Source organism: Electrophorus electricus, chromosome 19 (assembly GCF_041902795.1).
Source record: "Electrophorus electricus isolate QZ-2024a chromosome 19, ASM4190279v1, whole genome shotgun sequence".
Taxonomy (NCBI): domain Eukaryota; kingdom Metazoa; phylum Chordata; class Actinopteri; order Gymnotiformes; family Gymnotidae; genus Electrophorus; species Electrophorus electricus.
The window spans coordinates 13,594,703-13,613,602 of NC_137515.1; the positions used below are offsets into that span (position 1 = coordinate 13,594,703).

The following is an 18,900-nucleotide window of genomic DNA, read 5'->3' on the forward strand; positions in this document are numbered from 1 at the left end:
CCCTCTGAAAACCTGCAGGCATTGCTTACAAATTAGGATCAAACAGTATTAGCTGCCCCTGCGCTAACAGACTGATGTTAAGGTCTGGAAGCCTACAGGAGACCATCTCATAACTACAAAGACACACATTTAAGTAATTGGATTTTCCATACATCACCCTTTTTACTTTTTATTCTTTTAGTTTTTCTTCTTAATATCTAAATTGATTGCTTTAGAAAGCCCAACATCTGATGTAGTTATGTATTTCTCGGGTCGCTGGGATTTTTTTTCTGTAATAAATCCTGGTTATGTTCAAACTGGCTCTTAGCCCTCATCCAGCCTGTAAACAGTTTTTAGTAAAAAAAAAAAAAAAAAGGCATATCTGCATAATATATGCAGAACAATTTTGACTTTTGACATTAGCAAGTTGAACTGTAATTTAGATAATTAAAAGAACTCTTTGTACTAGTACAGTTCTGTTAAGGTACATATACTTGTCAAAATGCCACTTCATGTTAATGAAGTACAACAGAACTTTAACTGACAAAGAGCATCATGTATTTTACAGGGTACATATTGTATCGCAGCTCCCTTTCAAGCTTCATGAAGATATAGTACATAGCTTTTTGTGGTTATGCTTACATATTGCTATTTGAGTAATTGTTTACATTTGTTTTTTTTTTAAATCTGTAATGCTAATTAAACCTGAATAATAATATTGACTGACCTGATCTTTCATAATTTTCACACTTAGTTCACTATGTCTCAGTGTAGTTTTTTCATATCAACAACTTTAATGCTAATTATATTTCTACTGTGTTTTACATCAGAATGAAAGGGTGACTTTTTGGTGGAGGGAGCAGATGTTTCAAGGCCAGATGTTTTCAACTAGGGGAAAAAGTATGTGAAGGATGTTTGACAAATCGAGGACCTGCCCCAAAGCCACACGGTGTGTAAAGACAACCAACTGTTTTCCTTTCTTGGTGTTTTCAGTGATCACTTTGGTCAGCAATCACACCTTTATTGCATATTGTTACTAACTACCAAAATAGAAAAAAAAATAAATATAAAGGCAGTTTAATGAAATAACTATGTATCATATATACATATTTTTCAATCTTCACTTAGAATAATAGTATTCAGTAAAATTGTACACTTCCAAGCACACTTCCACGTTAGGTTTTAACACCAACATCTGGCAAGTGACTGTTAAGATTGTTTTAGGTGTTACAATATATCTCCACAATTGCAGTGATGACTGCAGTAGATAATACAGCTCTTTTAGAAGTGTCTTGTCCTGATGGTGATTTCTAGCTGCATGTAAATGACATCATGTCTAGAGTTGTAGCTTTTGTTTCTGGATGTCCCTCCAAAAGAGGTAAATTACACATCCATAAGCACCATGAAGAACCCATTATAAGTACACAGTAGGCCTCTGCAGTTACACTCTAGGCCTTCTGTAGACACTTGTGTGAAAAACAAATATATTATTAGCTCAGCGATACAAACCATATATAGTTAAGCTTATTACAGGTGTGTTCATGGAGGTTGACCACTGGATGTACGTGATTTTGAAGTTCAAATGGCTTATGAAGCTGATGCATAGAGAAGCTGTCAAAAAGCAGGTGCAGGTCTTTGGTATGGGCCACACAGTGGCGCTCTACTGCAGTGTGACGTGCAGCTTCATATGCAGGTTCTGGCCCAGCTCTCTCAAAAGGGAGCCTTGGTCCCGGCCGTCCTTGAACCGAGGCAGCTCTGCACTGCCGCAGAGCAGAGAGCTGGCCACCTCTAACACGTACGTCCCGGGAGAGGCATTCTTGCGTGCACAGTGCAGATAGGAGGTTCCAGTCCGCTGATGGAGCCGGAAGACCTCATCCCGGTTGCCCGCTTTGATGGAGTAGGAAATGTGGTGAGTGAGGGACCTGAGGGCAGGCACCAGCTCCAGGATGGGCTCTTCGGGCGTGCACCGGGTTATATTGAGTGTCAGGGCCAGGGGCTGCTCCATGTCCACACTGTCCAGGCTGACTGGGGCTTCCTGTGCAGAGAGAAACCAAGTACAATAACATGGGACTAAATGTTGCACTCAAAGCTGCAATCCTGGCATTCAGTTTATACGATCTTATCTCAGGCTTACGCATTCAATGTTTGATGAAATGCTACTGAAAACAAACAAATATAGTATTTTTTAGTACCTAGTAGTATGGTAGCATAGTAGTGCCTGTTATTTCAATAGATTTATTTCTCTCACCTCCTCTGGCTCTGTGTGGTTGGCTGTGCGTCTCTTCCTGCCCCCTGTCTTTTGGGGACCATTGACACGGCACTCGTAGCAGCCCTCAGGTGAGCGGTCATCCACCGCTCCAGCTCTGCCCGCAGATCCCGGCTGGCCTTTCCTAAAGCTCAGCCCTGACACACAGTGCCTACATGCGCGCACACACACACACACACACACACACACACACACACAGAAATATTCTCAACTGCCTCCACTTGCTCGTTCAGTACAGCATATTACAAGATAGAAGGTCTAGATTGTTGGCTGTTTGTGAAGTGCTTAACAAGAGAAAGAAATCACTTAAGGATTTGAAAAAAAAAAATCACTTATGGAGTTAATATAATGAACATTTATTTCATGTGAATTTTATTGCTGCTAGATCCAATCAGACATGTGTGCCTGTTATATAGAGGTATTTTACTTTCACTTTAGTGATGGTCAAGTTTTCTGAACTCTTTATTCGGAATTGAACTTGAGACCTACAAAAACTTAAGACTAACGCTGGCCGAGCACATGCAGATGCCCTCTCTGGTGCTCACCCTTGGCCCACTCTGGAGTATGCGGGAGGACACCCGCACACGTATCCACCCTGTGTGTTGGAGCAGCCATAGCTGCAGGGGTTTCCACGCGCGGCACACTCATCCACATCCTGGCAGCTACTGGAGGGCTGCTGAAAGGTGTAGCCCGAGGGACAGGCGCACTTGAAGCTGCCCAGCGTGTTGTAGCATGATGCTGAGCCACAGGCACCAGGGGTAGAGCACTCGTTCTCATCTGTAGCACAGCCAGACCGCAGATTAGGCCTCTCTGTGTAACTGCTGGGTGTGTGTGTGTGTGTGTGGGGGGGGGGTGGGGGGGTGGGGGGGTGAGTAACAGTGCTGAATGTCATTTTGTTACTGATAATAATGGAACATTTCCATTCTTGTTCCTTAGAGGGTGCTGCTGTTCTACTGCAAAAAAAATCCTTTAATCTTACATGGAGCAAATTTGGAACCAAACACTAGAGATGGCAGAAACCTATTTTATACAAAAAAAGGCATACAACATGCAGCATATAGCATGAAAAAGAAGTGGTGAGCTGAAATGTTTGTGGCTAGCCGTCTTTTGCAATAAAAGAAATTTGAAGTTTAAATTAGCGGCTTCACTTAAGCTACCCATATAAAAACACAGATGCCTTCAGCAATGGTGAGCTAGTGCCCAAGCAATCTTTATAGCATGACTTTGTTTCACATAGAATCTGTCTAATATTTGTCAGTGTACACGGAAGTATCAAATATACGCATAAATTAAATAGAAATTATATAAAATAGTGTATTATGACTATGTCCTAAATCATGATTTTATCAGCTTCAGAGCCAAACACTTTCTTCAGTCCTGAAAGCGCATACATAAATCCACATTTCATTTAGTGATTGGTTCACTTCTCTGTGGGCCTGTGCTCACTCACCCATACACTGGTTCCACTGGGAATGCTGGGTGTAGCCCTGGGGACAGCTACAGCGATACCCCCCCACCACGTTCTCGCAGCCGTACTGGCATCTGTGGCCACTGCCACACTCATCCACATCTACAGAGTGGAGACCAGCACGGAGGCAGGGATAGACAGAGCGAGGTCACCAAAAGGCATTTACCAGGATAATACTTCATTACAAGTGAATTATACAGTTACTGTTGCTGAAATGTGTCATTACAACAACAAACACAACATGGATCAACAAACATATACATGCAGCACAGAGCAAAATAACAACAAACTAAAACTAGAGAGACTTTGATTTAAAAGTCCTCCTAATCCAGCACACACACACACACACACACACACACACACACACACACACAGGTTCAGTAATGTGGTAGCACGGTTTCCTTTTTCCGGTTTCTTTTCCCGCATCCCAGATTCTCTTGTGGTATCGTAAGAGAGCCCCATTAGCTTAATGAGGCTCCAAAACCCTCCTCTGGGAGCATGAGTGCCCTTTACATTCACATCCTACCACAAACGCAGCAGTTTCCATGACAAAAGACCCAGCGCTGAGGCAAACCATTAATACGAACCTGATTATCTGGCTCCAGGCAAGTTGGCAGTTTGACAGTGCGTCGGTTCCTAAAATACTTCTGGAGGATGAAAGGCCCACTCCTGCTAAACACCTCACCCCTAATCATCATTTCAGACACTAGAACAGCCATGCCCACATGTCTTCTTCTATATATTTATTACAGCAGGTAAGTGGGTGCCCAGGAAACAGCAGTGTTCAGAAGGACCTTTACTCATAAGGGTGTACTATCCTGGAGTACTATCCCAGGGCTCAGAACCATGGATTAAAAACACTTCCCACTGGATTTAAGTGACCTGTGTTTGTTAGATTAAATTCGATTAGATTGGATTCCTTCATTGTCATATAGCAGCAGAGATATTGCACAATGAAAAATATAAACTACATATATCAACTAACATTTGCTAAATTGCAGTGGGTCTGTGAACAAATAGCTCAGTTTAGGAACATAAACATACAAAGGTGCTGCTGGAATGTAACATCTGTACAGTGTGTCTATAAATATAACTGCATTGTGATGCATACAATCACATAGGTCCCTAAAGCGTCTGCCGGAGGGCAGCAGGTCAAGCAGACGACGCCCCGGGTGGAATGGCTGTGTCACTATGATGGCTGCTATACGGCGGCAGTGAAAACTGAACAAGTCCTCTGCAGAGGCAAGTGTATGCGCAACTACAATTGGCTTCTGGCCAGAGTTAGTGTGAAATGTGCAGTCCAGTAAAAAAAAAAACCTGCATACATTTTTAGGCCTGCAATAGACAGGAATGTGAAAGGGCGATCTCATGCTCCAACAACATGGGCAGACTACAGGTTTCTGTGTCTGACTGCAGAGTTTAATTTGTATTCTAGAGTGTTACTGAAACCTGTAAGTGAGGATTATGAACGTTGATGAGTACAGCTTGGAGTAAATATGCAAAAGTGAAGATTCTTAATCCACAAGCATGGCATTAGCCTACATTCCTGTGATAATGACACCCCCCTCTATGTATCAGCTAAACCAAATGACCCCTCCTATTTTAACGAAATAGAAGAATGTGTAAAAGAAGCTAAATGGTGAACGGCACACGACTTCCTTCTACTTAATCCAGACAAGACTAAGATCTTGTTACTTGGACCTAAAGCTGGGAAAAATAAAATCTCAAACCACACTCAATCTGAATGGCTGTATAGTTAATCCATCCATAAACGTAACACACCTAGGTGTCATCTTCGATTCTAATCTCTCATTGAAAGCACAGATATGTAGCGTAGTCAGAACCACTTAATATTGCCAGCTTTGAAAGATATTATGCCTAAAAGACAATCAGTAAATCATTTCCAATTAGACCAGAATGTAACAGCCAGAGATCTGACTCGAACCAGAAAACCTGAGCACACAACTCCCGTTCTCTATGCGCTGCACTGCCTACCAGTGAATTCTGTGCTGGCTATGAAATACTCCTTTGACATATGAAGCTCTAAAAGGGCTGGCCCCTCAGTATCTCAGAACTTTTTGAACACTATAACCCTCTTTTCTCCATCTTCCCATCTTATTCTCTGCCTCTGTTCCTTCTTCAAGATGTTCCTGCCTCGACACCCCAGTGCTGGATCACACACCCTACCTCAGCATTGGACCCTGATACACCTCCCATCCTTAATCTGAGCCACATCATAACTTTATTGCTTAATCTTCTAGCCAGCATTCAATGTACATTGCCAATATATGCATTTATTTGCATATATACTAATATACGTCCTTCCTCTTCCTGCCTATCTCTGAGCTATCCCTGTTCCTTTAGGTGGAATCCAACCAAGAGTGAGCCTCCCTGCCCCTGTTCCTGGACCAGGCTCTACTACCATGAGGTCGTCTGCCTTCCTGCTCACCTGTCCCTGGACCAGTCTCTGCCACCATGAGGTTGTTTGCTACTACATGCCTGATGAAGGAAACTTACCAGACCAGTTATTATATATTAAACACAATAATATCAATATAATCCCCCACTTGCTTTGATCAATATTCCTGGTTTATATATATATATTTTTTTTTTATTATTATTATTTTTTTGTTAATTTCATCCTTGTCATCATGATGTTCTCATGATGTTACAACAGATGTTGTCACAGTGCAGCTTTACAAATGTCCAAGTCCAAGCCCCCAGTGGGCAAGTCAAGGGATACAGTAGCAAGGAAAAACTTCCTAGAGTATGAAGAAGAAACCTTGAGAAGAACCAAGACTCAAAGGGGGGGGCCCATGCTCCTGTGACCGACAATGGTCACCACAGTAATAACAATTTTAAGAGAATTTTTAATTTTTTTTAATGAAAAAAAAAAGCAATTAATGTCTAGTCCAACTTTCTAGAGGTCCCAGTCTTGTCCCACGGCTGGGACCCCTTTTTGAGTCGTGGTTCCTCTCGAGTTTCTTCCCCTCAACCTGAGGAAAAACTACCTAATCACTGTCACCTTTGGCTTGCTCTATTAGGGTTTGGACTCGGACATGTGTAAAGCTGCTTTGTGACAACAGCTGTTGTAAAAAGTGCTATATAAATAAACTTTGCTTTGCTTATTAATTTAGGTGATGGGCAGATAACACTGCCGTGCTGCAGTGTGAGCAGGCCTCTAGATAAGCACAGAAGCAGCTTTAGTTCAGACTACCTTCAGGCTCTGGAATTCTCCTATTGAATTGCCCAGTCACACGCTTTTAATGCATGAGGGTGAATCCGGTTTCAGGTCTTTGAGGCAGAGTGCCGTTTTCAAGCAGGAGAAGGCTGCCAACCCAGTGTGACTGGATAGGTGTGCCAGCCTGCCAAGCACATGAGCAGCACCTTGCAGTAACGACTCACTGCCAGCCGGATGCACCCGACCTGGCCATAGCTCACGTCTGAGGTCATATGACCAACATGCTACTGTGACTTTAACAAGAGGAAAATAAGAATTGTATCTTTTTTTCTTTTCGCTGAATTGCCAAAGTTTTAAATTACACCTTTGTCAGATGTCTGACAGTCATGTATTATCTCTGAAGTATGTATCCAATTTCTTTTGACTGCCACATGCACGCACAGGCAACATTACCTTCACAACGCAGGCCTGTGGAGTCCAGGCTAAACCCTTGCTGACACTCACAGCTGAAGCTGCCTGGTGAGTTGTGACACATGCCCTTGGCCCCACACAGTGTGGGCTCTGCAGCACACTCGTTCTTGTCTGGGAGAGGACACACACACCAGCATGGTACAGGGAGGGCCACTCTCATCCGGGTATCATTCTAGTTTCTGTGTACTGTAATCCATTAATTGTCTTCAGGTGAATGCAAACAAAAATCAAAAGTTATTGGTTTCTGACAGAGGCCCAACATTTCAACTTCAGACCAGAAAGATGCAGATGTGTGTTTCTGTGTGTGTGTGTGTGTGTGTGTGTGTGTGTGTGTGTGTGTGTGTGTGTGTGTGTGTGTGTGTGTTTCTGTGTGAGAGAGAAAGGGAGCGAGATTGATCCACTTACCTATACAGGCAGTGTGATGTTGTGTGAACCCTGGGGGACACTTGCATGTAAAGCCACCAATGGTGTTAACACACATAAACTGGCAGTTGTGCCTCTTTGACTGACATTCATCCAAATCTACAAAAAAAGAAAACAAAATTAAACACTTTCCCTAGAGCATCTTATTGTTCTCCCTCAGATGCATATAGTGCTGTGAAAATGTGGCTATGGGTAGATTTTCCACTTTAGCACACTTTTCAGCATTGAATGTCAAGATCCCTAAACAAAGCCTAACAAAATGTATAGGAACTGGAGTAAGCAAGCAGAAAGAAAGGCTTTTTATTGTTTTGCAAGCGTGTACCGCTTGGTTTCGGTTCACAGACAGTATTTTACTGGACTTTCTGCTAGGACAAATGTCTTACTAAGGTTTGTTTGGCCCCATGTTTGTGTACTCTATGGATCCCTCTATGTGTATGCTTTGGATCCCAGTCTCGGTGTATGACACAGATGGGCTTCAGCGTCACGTCAAAGACAGATGGTCGTACTCTTAGCTCTAATAAAAATCTTTCAGGGCTGCACAAACTCCTCATTTTATGACAGGTATTCAGATTGTAATTGAGCAAATCATCCTTATAACCTTGAAAACTTGCACCAGTCTTTGAAATGTATGACCACTAACTGCAGCGGTTGGTTTTTAAAGAAATAATGCGGTCCAGTCCAGCACAGCGAATCTAGAAGCTGGTGTAATAGTAAACTTAGTGCCATATTAAATACTGGGAACAGCTGGAACACTACTGTCCACTGTAACTCCACCAAAAGAACTTGCAAGCAAATGAAAATACTTGAAAATAAGTGTCCATTAAACCAGAATGTTCAGTTAATATATTATAAATAAAAGTAAATATTGTGCATGTACTCATTGTACTGTAGATTACTACAAATATCTTACACACACTCACGCACACACACACACAAACAAAATGCCCTTTCATATGACAGAGAAGGACAAATTCTGTTCACAGGCTCCTGGGATGAAAGATTGCTCCGTTATCACTCGGCAATAACGGCTAACCACATCTCAGCGGTGTAGTGCTGCCAAATTGGAACAGTCAGCCTCACATTCTGCCTTAATTCAGATCTTCGAACAAAAATAGGGCCCAGCACAAGCATGATGGCATGACTTTTCCAAGACAACCACCTGAAAAATGCTCTGAAAAAATCGACATCCAATCAGCAATACGTAAAGTGCTATTAAACCATTCAAACTATGTTAGCATATCATTACAATTTTGATACCCATGCTAAAGGTTGCACAACACAACAGCTCCAGCACTTAATTGTTAGCAAGTCTTCTGGGGGTGGACGAGTCTTGGGAAGACACTTCACCTTTGCACGTCCTGCTGTCTTCCTGCAGGATATAGCCACGCGGACAGGAACACACATAGCTGCCCTCCGTGTTCTTACAGATGAAGTTGCATGGTTTTGGAGACATAAAACACTCATCCAAGTCTGAAGAAATGTCAGACAAATACTTGGTGAAAGGTAATCGGTAAAATATTAATAAATACTAAAGTATTTTCATGACACAGGCCAGTAGTTGAACTTCCGACAGAATGCATAAACAAAGGAAATACATCAGGGCATGTGGCTATAGGTGAGTGGAAGGGCCTTACCCACACAAGCAGTACCAGTGATGGAGGCTGTATAGCCTGGTTTACAGTGGCAACTGTAGGAGCCCATAGTGTTGATACACCTCCCATTCTTACACACATCTGGTATCACCTTACACTCATCTATATCTGTAGAGAGGAAGGTGCTATTTAGTAACTAAGATTAACCAATCTGCAATAAGCCAAGAGCAAACCAAAGATAAAGTTTAAGTAGTTGGTAACAGATTAGCTGTGATGAAGAAACTCAAAAGGAGTGTCCAGGGCGGGCGGAACACACCTGTGCCATCTGTGGCGTAGCCCGGCCCGTGCGGGCATAGCTTCCTGTACGTGGCCGTGCCGGGCAGCGGGCACAGCTCACACTGGTTACCCCAGCCATGGCCGCCATAGCAACAGCACTGGGACTTGGTGACAGGTGTGCGTCTGCTGGAGGACATCTGGCACATGGTGTGCAGCACCTCCGTGAAGCAGAAGCCCTGTCTGTAGTCTAGGGAACGTCATGAAGGTAAATGATGGAAATTAGTCCCATATGCTGGCTCACTGCTTTGTAGAAGTGATCTCATCATCTGTGTTTGTGCCAAAAAAAGCCCCAAAACAACCATGCTCACCAAGGCACTTGGTGTGTGTAGAGTCAGGCTGGAAGCCTTCTCCACACTCACACTTGTAGCTGCCTATGGTGTTCACACAGTGGCCGTTCTCACAGATCCCAGGTTTAGTGCGACACTCATCCTCATCTAAGAAGTAGGACAGCAGTGAACACAAATAAGGGACTCGCCCATGTACTTCTGTGCTTCAGTAAATCTGCACTGTGGTAGTATGCAGTGTGGTAATGAGGAACATCCTGACCTCGACACGCTTCGTCGTCTGCCCCACGCTCCATCCCGAGTGGGCACATGCACATGAATGTGCCCACCAGGTTCTTGCAATTCATGCCCCTGGCATCACAGTCGTGCAGGCCTTCCACACACTCATCCAGGTCTGCAGCGTGGAACAGTGGGACAGGGCAGCACGAAGGCGGAGAAAACATCGTGTCTAATGGCAAACTGGACAACCGGCAACATGAACTGGACTACAACCGTGAAAAGACGCAACGGTGAATGGAACCCAGTTCAGACTTTTCTTAACATGAACATGTGATCTGGAGCTTAGATGTGTGTGGAGTATAGCAGCTTCCTCACCCTGGCACATTCGACCGTCCTCTCTGAGTGTGTAGCCCGAGGGGCAGGAGCACTCGTAGCCCCCGAACGTGTTGATGCAGCGGAACGCACACAGCAAAGGATTCTGCTCACATTCATTTATATCTGTGCCAGGAACAAAAAACAGACATACACTTTAAGCCTCTCACTTCCTTCAGCCTTAGGAGAGTGCACCAAAAGATTCTTGAAGAGGTTCTTTGTGTTTTAGACTTCATGCTAAATTATTAGAGGAATTAGTCTATATTAGAGGAATGTGGAACACAAAAGAATATGAAACATTTTCTGCATATATACCTATGAGGAACAAAAGGACAGAAGAGACAGACTGGAGTTTTACCTTCACATGTCATCATGGGTCCTGGCTCAAAACCCTCCTCACAGATGCACTCGAACCCTCCCATAACATTAGTGCAGGTGCCATTACCACAGGGATTCCCCACTGCACATTCGTCAAGATCTGCGCAGACAGAGCAAGCCGATCAGAGGAGAGGTGCACCAATCCACAACCAAAGGCCGAGAAACAGCTATGGTTTAGCCTGGATTTAAATTTAGTAGTCATTATCGGTAGAACATAAGCTATATCATGCATTTTTGTCCTTGTTTTTGAATGAGCGCCAAAAAACAACAAAAAAACCTTATAGTTGGCTTTAATAAAAACTAAATAAATTTTTCTATCCCACAGAATGTCCAAACCTAGGCAGCAACAAAGAGTCTAAAGTTCCATATTAGTTCCAAGACGTGCTCGTAAACTCAACGCTTTCCACCTGCAGTTTACTAGCTAATAAACACTCAAATACTTAACACAGTTGGGAGAAAACTTGGAGAAATCGTCCTCACCGTGGCAGTTCACACCAGCGTAGTCGAGCGAGAATCCCGTGGAGCATTGGCAGCGGAAGGAACCATCCGTGTTGATGCAGTGGCCGTTGTGGCAGATGCCTGGGTTCTCCACACACTCGTCCACATCTGACAGTACAACAAGAGCATGAGAGGCAAAGAGAGGAAGCGTTCTCCGTTTCATCTGAGTCACACTCTCTGCTTGCACTCTGGATGTGATACGTTTGCAGTTACTCAGTCACTTGATGAACAGCGTTGGGAATAGCATAGAAGCATCTGAGGTCAAAGATCTGAACTGTAAGAGGTGCATGTCCTCCATGCCATTCACTCAGCAGCTCAGAGCTCCAGCGCCATCTGCTGGAAAAGGTCTGCTGGGCCCCTTTGAGAGGACCTATTCCTTACCTTCGCTCATGTCTCCAGTCCCTGGGACGAACCCGTAACCATGGGGACACAGTTGCCAGAATCCAGCTATGACCAGTGAGAGAAACAGCATGTGAGCAGAGGCTACAGTGAAGCTATTGCTGTACAGCCGTGCAGGAGAAGGAAAGAAGAGGCACCGTCTTGCTCTTTGGGGCAGAGTTCGCAGGGGTCACCCCAGCCCTCCTTAGGCATGCTACTGCAGCAACACTTGACTTTGGTGGTGTTCAGCGCCTGGGGGACGGAGCACTTGCCGTTCTCAAAGTGCGTGAAGCAGAAACTCTCCCTTGTCTCTGATTGGGCAAAGAAAAACAGTATAGTGAGCAAAAAGAATGGGGATTCATGCACACAGAACTTAGTCACACTCAGTTGGCCCCCAAACCCGGTTCGTTTCCACTCATAAAAAGTGTTTAGTAAGTGAATTTAATAAGTGAACTAGAGAGGCTGAAATGAACCTCCAGACTTGGATGCAGAGAGAAGATATTTTTTTGACAGTCTTATAAAATGTCCACTCAGATAAGATAGTAATTCACGCGGCACATTAAACATTAATAGCTGTTTACGGGCCCTATGTGCATATGCCCCTAACCCAACCAGCAGCCAATTGACTGATGCAAGTTTTACTTGATGAAACAGAACATCTTGCAGTGCATGGCACAATGTAAGCCACTGTCTTTGTGTGAGAGAGATTTCTCTCACAATAGGGCAAATTGGTTTTAGTTATCTAGACATTTACTTTAGTACTGCAGCTACATGAACAAAAGATTATTTAATGATGAACACCTTCCAACTTTTAATAAATCTGTGGCATTTACGCGTAGGTACTTATAGGTAGGTTTGCACTAGCTTGGCTATATTTGTAATACAGTTTATTTATATAGTAAATGACAGAAAAATATATGTGTGTTTGAAATGTTTGAGCATAAGTCTTAGTATTAGTTTATTATTCTCATAAAACATGGTCATGTTGATATCATTTGTTTAAATAAGAGTAACAAGTTTTGTGCATCACCATAACAACGGCGTCCACTCTCTGAGAGCACAAAGCCTGGCTTGCACACACACTCAAAGCTGCCCGGGTTGTTGAAGCAGGAGCCAAACACGCAGATGTCAGGGACTTCCTCACACTCGTTCACATCTGACAGGGACAGAAAATGGAGCAGCTAGTTGTCACAAACCAAAAGACGAGCTATTTAGACTGCTCTGTCACAGAGAAAAGCTCTCCTTCACTCCTAGTGTAAACCGAGAGAGTGAGAAAACACAAGTATTTACATGACCAAGGCACAGAAGCAGCAAAAGAGTCCAGACGGGGGGCTGGGGGGATTGTGAAGAGCACTGGGAAATGTTGAGATGCAGGATGCAGAAGCACCCGCACGCATGCGCACACGCGCCCGCATGCACAACACTTGAAGAGATGATTTAAAGAATAGTGCTTGTATGTTTACATGGTTTCAGAAGTTCATAACTGAGGCAGATAAGTCTTACAACCCAGAATGGTGTCAACAGTATTGTATAGCTTATCTGTCACCAATTCATCACTATTTTACAGAAACCGATCCCTTTATTCATTTTTAATGCTAGTCAATAGAATGGAAACAAAAAAGTCTGATTCACAGATTAAGGTCATCCATAGTTAACAGATGTAGCAAAAATGCTGAACAGTGAACACGAAAGCAAAATTTGGAACACACCAGTTCTAAGCAGAGCAAAAGTGGACACTGCTTGTGTGAAAAGGAGTGGGCATGACTGGTAGGGAAGGCGGAACACATACCGAGGCAGTGATTGTTTTCCTGAATATAACCGCCCGGACAGTCGCAACGAAACGAGCCATCCAAGTTCAGGCACTTTCCGGGTGCACACACCCCAGGCAAGACTGCGCATTCATTCACGTCTGGAGCCAGCCAGGATGGGAGAGAGAGAAAGACAGAATGCTATTTTGACATGTCCCAATGCTAACAGAAAGTGCTATGAAGTGTAACGCAGAAACATGCGTACCAACACAGGTCTTGGCATCCGAGAAGAGCTCATAGCCTTCCTTACACAGGCACTGGAAGGAACCTTCAGTGTTGATGCACTGGCCATACCTGCACAGCTTGCCGTACAGAGCTGAACATTCATCAATGTCTGGAAACAGGCAGCAGCAAAGAATGAGGGCATGTTCAAATTTTGTTAACATATTTACATATTTATGTCATTTAGCATCACAATGATATCTGTTTTACAAAATGCACCAAGCATCATGCTTTTGTGCAGGCATGTGTTTCTAAAACACCATCAAAAGGGGTTTCATTTCGTTGTGACAAATGCTTGCTGAGATTTAAAGGAAATATTGACTTCAAGTTATAAATAAGTCATGCGTGTCAATGACTCCTTCAGTTATGTATGTCCTGGCTGATCACATGACTTGTGACATCATTTACATGTAAACCCAGCTACTACAGGGGAAACAAAAAATAAAAAATAAAAAATCCTATCATCCCCTTGCATTTTTCTATCCCGTGGACAACACTATGAAAACTTTATGCACCTGCTAAGTAACATTAATTTATTATTTCTCTTTTATTTCATATAGCATGCCTCTAGAGCACCCTGAACAGCCCATTTATTTATTTTGGGTGGCTTCCTAGGGTCACAGCTAAGCCAGTTTATATACAGGCATTTAACCAGGGCACTGAAGGACCAGGCTGATGGTGTTGGTGCATTTAGATCCACTCTTGATAAAACATGAGTATGAATCTTAAAGTAAACTAATTTCTGGAATTGATGCAATTAATTCTTATGCCTTTGACAAAAAGAATATTCTGTTCTCTTCAACAATTGCCTAATAACTGCAAATGCTTTGGACAGAATTTACACAGACGCATGTAGGCAACCTTTGCAGAAAATTCCTCTTACCTGCGCACTGGTTATTAAGGTCAAGCTCAAAGCCAGGGTGACAGAAGCAGTTATAGGATCCCACGGTGTTCTTACATGTGCCATTCTTACAGGGCTGATGCAAACACTCATCAACGTCTGCAGACGGGACACAAACAGTGTAATTTCTTTCAAAGACCGCCAACAGCTTTACATTCAGCTAATGTCATTTTTGCTTAGGTCTCCAAGATCACAGTACCAACTATTAGGGAAGACTTGTTATGGAATATCACAGACATGAAATAGGAGTGTGGGTATTACCCATGCACATCTTGTGGTCGGGGGTTGCCTTGAAACCTTCATAGCACACACACATATAGCCCCCCTGGATGTCCCTACAGTTACCATGTCTGCAGAGGTTGGGGATCTCGAAACACTCGTTGCGGTCTGCCCATCAGCATTTTGATGCACAGCATGTGTGTGTTGGGAGAGAAAGGCAATAAATTGAAGAACACAGCAACAGGAGAAGCTGGGAAAATGTGGTGGTGATGGTGGAGGGGGGGTTTGGGTTGGGTTGGGTTGGGTTGGGACACACCTAACTACAAGGTCTTCTGAATACAAAGAAAACGTGCTTTCAGTGAAGTACACCACTTAGTTTGAGAGTGACACTATGTTAATATATGCTAAATGTAAGTTAATTCAAGAGCTCCATAACAATCCATAACACAGACACAGTCATAACGCTGGATTACACAATATAGCAGATATTAGAGTCCACTTTAAATAGCAATCAAATGTGATTGTGTAAACGCAATCTATAGTATCATAAGGTACTAGCTATTTGAAATTTAAATAGCTGACTAATTACTATGTGAACAAGCTATAAGATGTGCACTGGTGTGCTGGACGTTGGTGCTGAGGTGGGCTCACTTAAGCAGGCTCCAAAGCGTGAAAGCTGGAAACCCTCGGAGCATTCACACCGATAGCTGCCTGGACTGTTGATGCAGTCTGCATTCCTCTGGCACACAAATTCAGAATCGCTGCACTCATCAATGTCTGCAGTACAAACACACACACCAGCGCACCCACATAAAACAACGCAAACAAACAAACACAGAGCCTACCAAAACATCCACAGAATAATTAAAACATTCAGAAACCGTAAAACTGTAAATAGCTCCATGTGAATTCTGCATAAGGTGGAGCAAGCAACATCACGACACACAGCGCAAAATCCACTCTGCTGGTTGTTTATGTTTATACTGCATGTGTGTGTGTGTGTGTGTGTGTGTGTGTGTGTGTTGTGTGTGTGTGTGTGTGCGTGCTATGCTTGTGTCTTATGGGCCTCTGTGGTTAGTTTTTCTCACAGTCCCATTCCCCCCAGCTCCCCACTAAAGAGTGGTAATTGTTTTACTTTGCACTGGGCTCCCGGGAGAGGCCCAACCGTCATCAGCTCACTGTGTGCACAACAGCTCTCCTTCCAAGCCCCAACCAAAGACTCCCGCAAACAGTCTGGAGACACTTGAAAGGGGAAACTGATGGCATTTCCCACCATCCTGGGCCAGGACCAACTGTGCTACAACCACGAGTGGGCCTCAGAAAATATTGGGTTAGGGCTTGGTGAGCACAAGCTGAATGTAGATAGAGCACTGCACTGCCAGCCCAGTAAAACAGAATATAAAAATACACCACAAGCTAATATTTGTGTGTGTGTGTGTGTGTGTGTGTGTGGGGGGGGTGCTCATAGTGCTCCTGCCCTTACACAGCCATTGTTCCAGATGGTTACAAAGTTATGACTTACCACCCACCAAGGCTACGTGCTCTGTGTTTAAATTACAGTTGACTGTGTGACAGAAGGCCAGTGAGCATAGCCACATGTGATAAATCAACATGATCAGATTGGGCCTTCAAGTTTATGTTATGTTAAAGAGTACTCTCAAGCAAACATCTGGTCTCATTCATACACAAAATAAAAGATCATTTCATTTTATTACCAGGAATAATGCTTATTTTTATTTGTGTTGCTTGAGATGGTGCTTGCTGCCCTACAAAATACCGTTATAGAGTGGAAAAATGCCATTATAGGGTGGAAAAAACTTGATTCATAAGGCCGAACTGTTCTTTAAAATGTTAAGCAAGGATACAAACCTTCACATATGAGTAGAACATCATTGTAGCTGAATCCTCTCGGACATTCACAGCGATAACTTCCCAGCTGGTTGATACACACACCACTGGCACAGAGACCTGGGATCTCTCTACATTCATCAATATCTAAACATAAGCAAATCAGTTAAACTTCCTAAAAATCCCTGTATGAAATTAAATGTCCCTGACTTGTCTTACCAACTGGTTTTCCGGTTTCTATGTCAATTTCAAACCCCGGCAAAATGTTTCCACAAAGAGTTCGAAATCCCTCTGTGGATAAAACAGTGGAAATTTCAGTCCTCAATGTATGTTTCTCTAGTGTGTGTGTGTGTGTGTGTGTGTGTGTGTGTGTGTGTGTGTGTGAGTGCACACGTGTGTAGGGGGGGGACAGGTGTGTCTCTTAACACGTCATGTGGACTGGGTGCTGGCTGGACTCACCAGTGCCTGGTCTAGGACATGCCTGGCAGGGGTTATTCCAAGCTTTGCCCATGTTGTAGGCACAGCAGCAGATTCGGTGTGTGGTGTTGAAGGCCAGCTCCTTCTCACACCTGGTGCCATTGTAGTTGCGAAAGCACAGGCTTTTCCTCATGTCTAAATAAACAAACAAACAAACTAAATAAAACCATACAACATACATTCGTGTACCAAAGTGTACACCAGGTGGTAAATTCATCTTCATGTGGCTCAGGGAAATACAAAAGCACAGAACATTATAAAGCACCGAGCAGCAATCATGGGTGCTGTGAACCATGACACAGATGAAATTCTAGAGCTTCTAAGAGTTTGTGTGGCTGTACTACTCAGGAAGAAATGGGATAATAAAGTTGTCAAGCTGGTTAGGCAAAAGGAAAATGCTCAACCATCTATTTCACATCACTTATAAATGCACTTTGCTACACACCCATGCAGTTATTGCCTCCATTGACTGGCATGTACTCCAGTGGACAGACGCAAGTGTAGTTGCCCAGTGTGTTGTAGCATGTGCCAGGGCCGCAGATGCCGGGATTCACTAGACACTCATCAATATCTGAAAAAGCAATAATGCTGGAGTAAATATTGATGGTTTTAAGTTTTTAGTTTTAAACTCAGTTCCCAATAGCAACGTTCACATGGACTTTTGAATATACATCATCCCACAAATGGATGCAAATAGTTGACAGTTAACACAGGCTGGATAGAGCTGGAATTCTGCTAATGTTTGGACAATGCAACTAAAATAAATGTGAACAATGAGGTGCAGAAGATCTACATGGAACATATCCCTAAGCTTGGACTTGGAACTGCAAACATATTCGCTTGCTTTCTCTGACTTATAACAGCCAAGTTCCATGAGAGCACAAAGAAAAATAAAAAACATGTCAGCTTGGGGACTACACTGACTGCAGTTCAATATTGCTGATTAAATGCGCCGCTAAATCAGAACAATATGACTACACTGTGCTGCAGTTCCTTTTCCTATTCTTAACTGTAATTTTGCATGAGGCAATGTTTCAAACAAATTTCCCTGACTTAATTCTCACTGAGCATCCTCTCTTCTCTCTTTCCCCAGGGCAGCATCCTGACTCACCCTCACAGATGCGGCTGTGCATGTTGAGGTGGTAGCCATCCGGGCACTCACACTGGAAGCTGCCAAAGGTGTTGACACAATTCCCACCCTGGCATAAGCCGGGAAGCTCCTGGCACTCATCGATGTCTGGGAGCAGAAGGAGATGGATCAGAATCCCTCAGAGCTGGCAGACATGTCCACAGCATGCCAGCCATGCTAAACAAGAGTTCAAAAGACCACCTCAGGTTTGATCAGAGGTTTCAAATGAAAACACCTCTAGAATGTTACCTCATGCTACTAAAATAAAGTTATTTGCATAGGATTTTGCTGTGGCTATGCTACTCACCATACCATAACTATATCACCATTTAAGACAATGCAAACTGTAAATATGGTCACTTATGTTTAGATTTACCACAGCTATGGTCTGATACTGTGAAACACCAAAATGAACTGACGAGATGCTACAAAGACTTTCAGTGAAATCAAA

The 18,900-nt window shown here is 43.3% G+C and overlaps 1 protein-coding gene across 5 annotated transcripts in view; it reads right to left on the reverse strand.

Annotated features, from left to right (window-relative positions):
- Positions 1 to 963: 963 nt before the first annotated feature.
- fbn2 (fibrillin 2) overlaps positions 964 to 18,900 on the reverse strand; it is a 60,014-nt gene continuing 42,077 nt past the window's right edge. For 2 of the 5 annotated variants that reach the window (XM_027016131.3, XM_027016129.3), the window contains 27 exons: positions 18,432 to 18,557; positions 17,766 to 17,891; positions 17,303 to 17,455; positions 17,063 to 17,134; positions 16,865 to 16,990; positions 15,647 to 15,772; positions 15,038 to 15,163; positions 14,759 to 14,875; positions 13,859 to 13,987; positions 13,635 to 13,754; positions 12,876 to 13,001; positions 12,004 to 12,156; positions 11,849 to 11,914; positions 11,450 to 11,575; positions 10,950 to 11,069; positions 10,595 to 10,717; positions 10,263 to 10,394; positions 10,025 to 10,150; positions 9,697 to 9,903; positions 9,423 to 9,548; positions 9,136 to 9,258; positions 7,771 to 7,887; positions 7,348 to 7,476; positions 3,696 to 3,815; positions 2,791 to 3,022; positions 2,228 to 2,396; positions 964 to 2,014 (listed from right to left, as the gene is read on the reverse strand). In XM_027016131.3, the coding sequence (XP_026871932.3) occupies positions 1,640 to 2,014; positions 2,228 to 2,396; positions 2,791 to 3,022; positions 3,696 to 3,815; positions 7,348 to 7,476; positions 7,771 to 7,887; positions 9,136 to 9,258; positions 9,423 to 9,548; positions 9,697 to 9,903; positions 10,025 to 10,150; positions 10,263 to 10,394; positions 10,595 to 10,717; positions 10,950 to 11,069; positions 11,450 to 11,575; positions 11,849 to 11,914; positions 12,004 to 12,156; positions 12,876 to 13,001; positions 13,635 to 13,754; positions 13,859 to 13,987; positions 14,759 to 14,875; positions 15,038 to 15,163; positions 15,647 to 15,772; positions 16,865 to 16,990; positions 17,063 to 17,134; positions 17,303 to 17,455; positions 17,766 to 17,891; positions 18,432 to 18,557 (3,791 nt within the window). In that variant the 3' untranslated portion in view covers positions 964 to 1,639. Of the gene's footprint in view, positions 2,015 to 2,227; positions 2,397 to 2,790; positions 3,023 to 3,695; positions 3,816 to 7,347; positions 7,570 to 7,770; positions 7,888 to 9,135; positions 9,259 to 9,422; positions 9,549 to 9,696; positions 9,904 to 10,024; positions 10,151 to 10,262; positions 10,395 to 10,594; positions 10,718 to 10,949; positions 11,070 to 11,449; positions 11,576 to 11,848; positions 11,915 to 12,003; positions 12,157 to 12,875; positions 13,002 to 13,634; positions 13,755 to 13,858; positions 13,988 to 14,758; positions 14,876 to 15,037; positions 15,164 to 15,646; positions 15,773 to 16,864; positions 16,991 to 17,062; positions 17,135 to 17,302; positions 17,456 to 17,765; positions 17,892 to 18,431; positions 18,627 to 18,900 lie in introns of those variants that run through there. The other 3 variants (XM_027016130.3, XM_081702138.1, XM_081702139.1) reach the window with 3 other exon arrangements.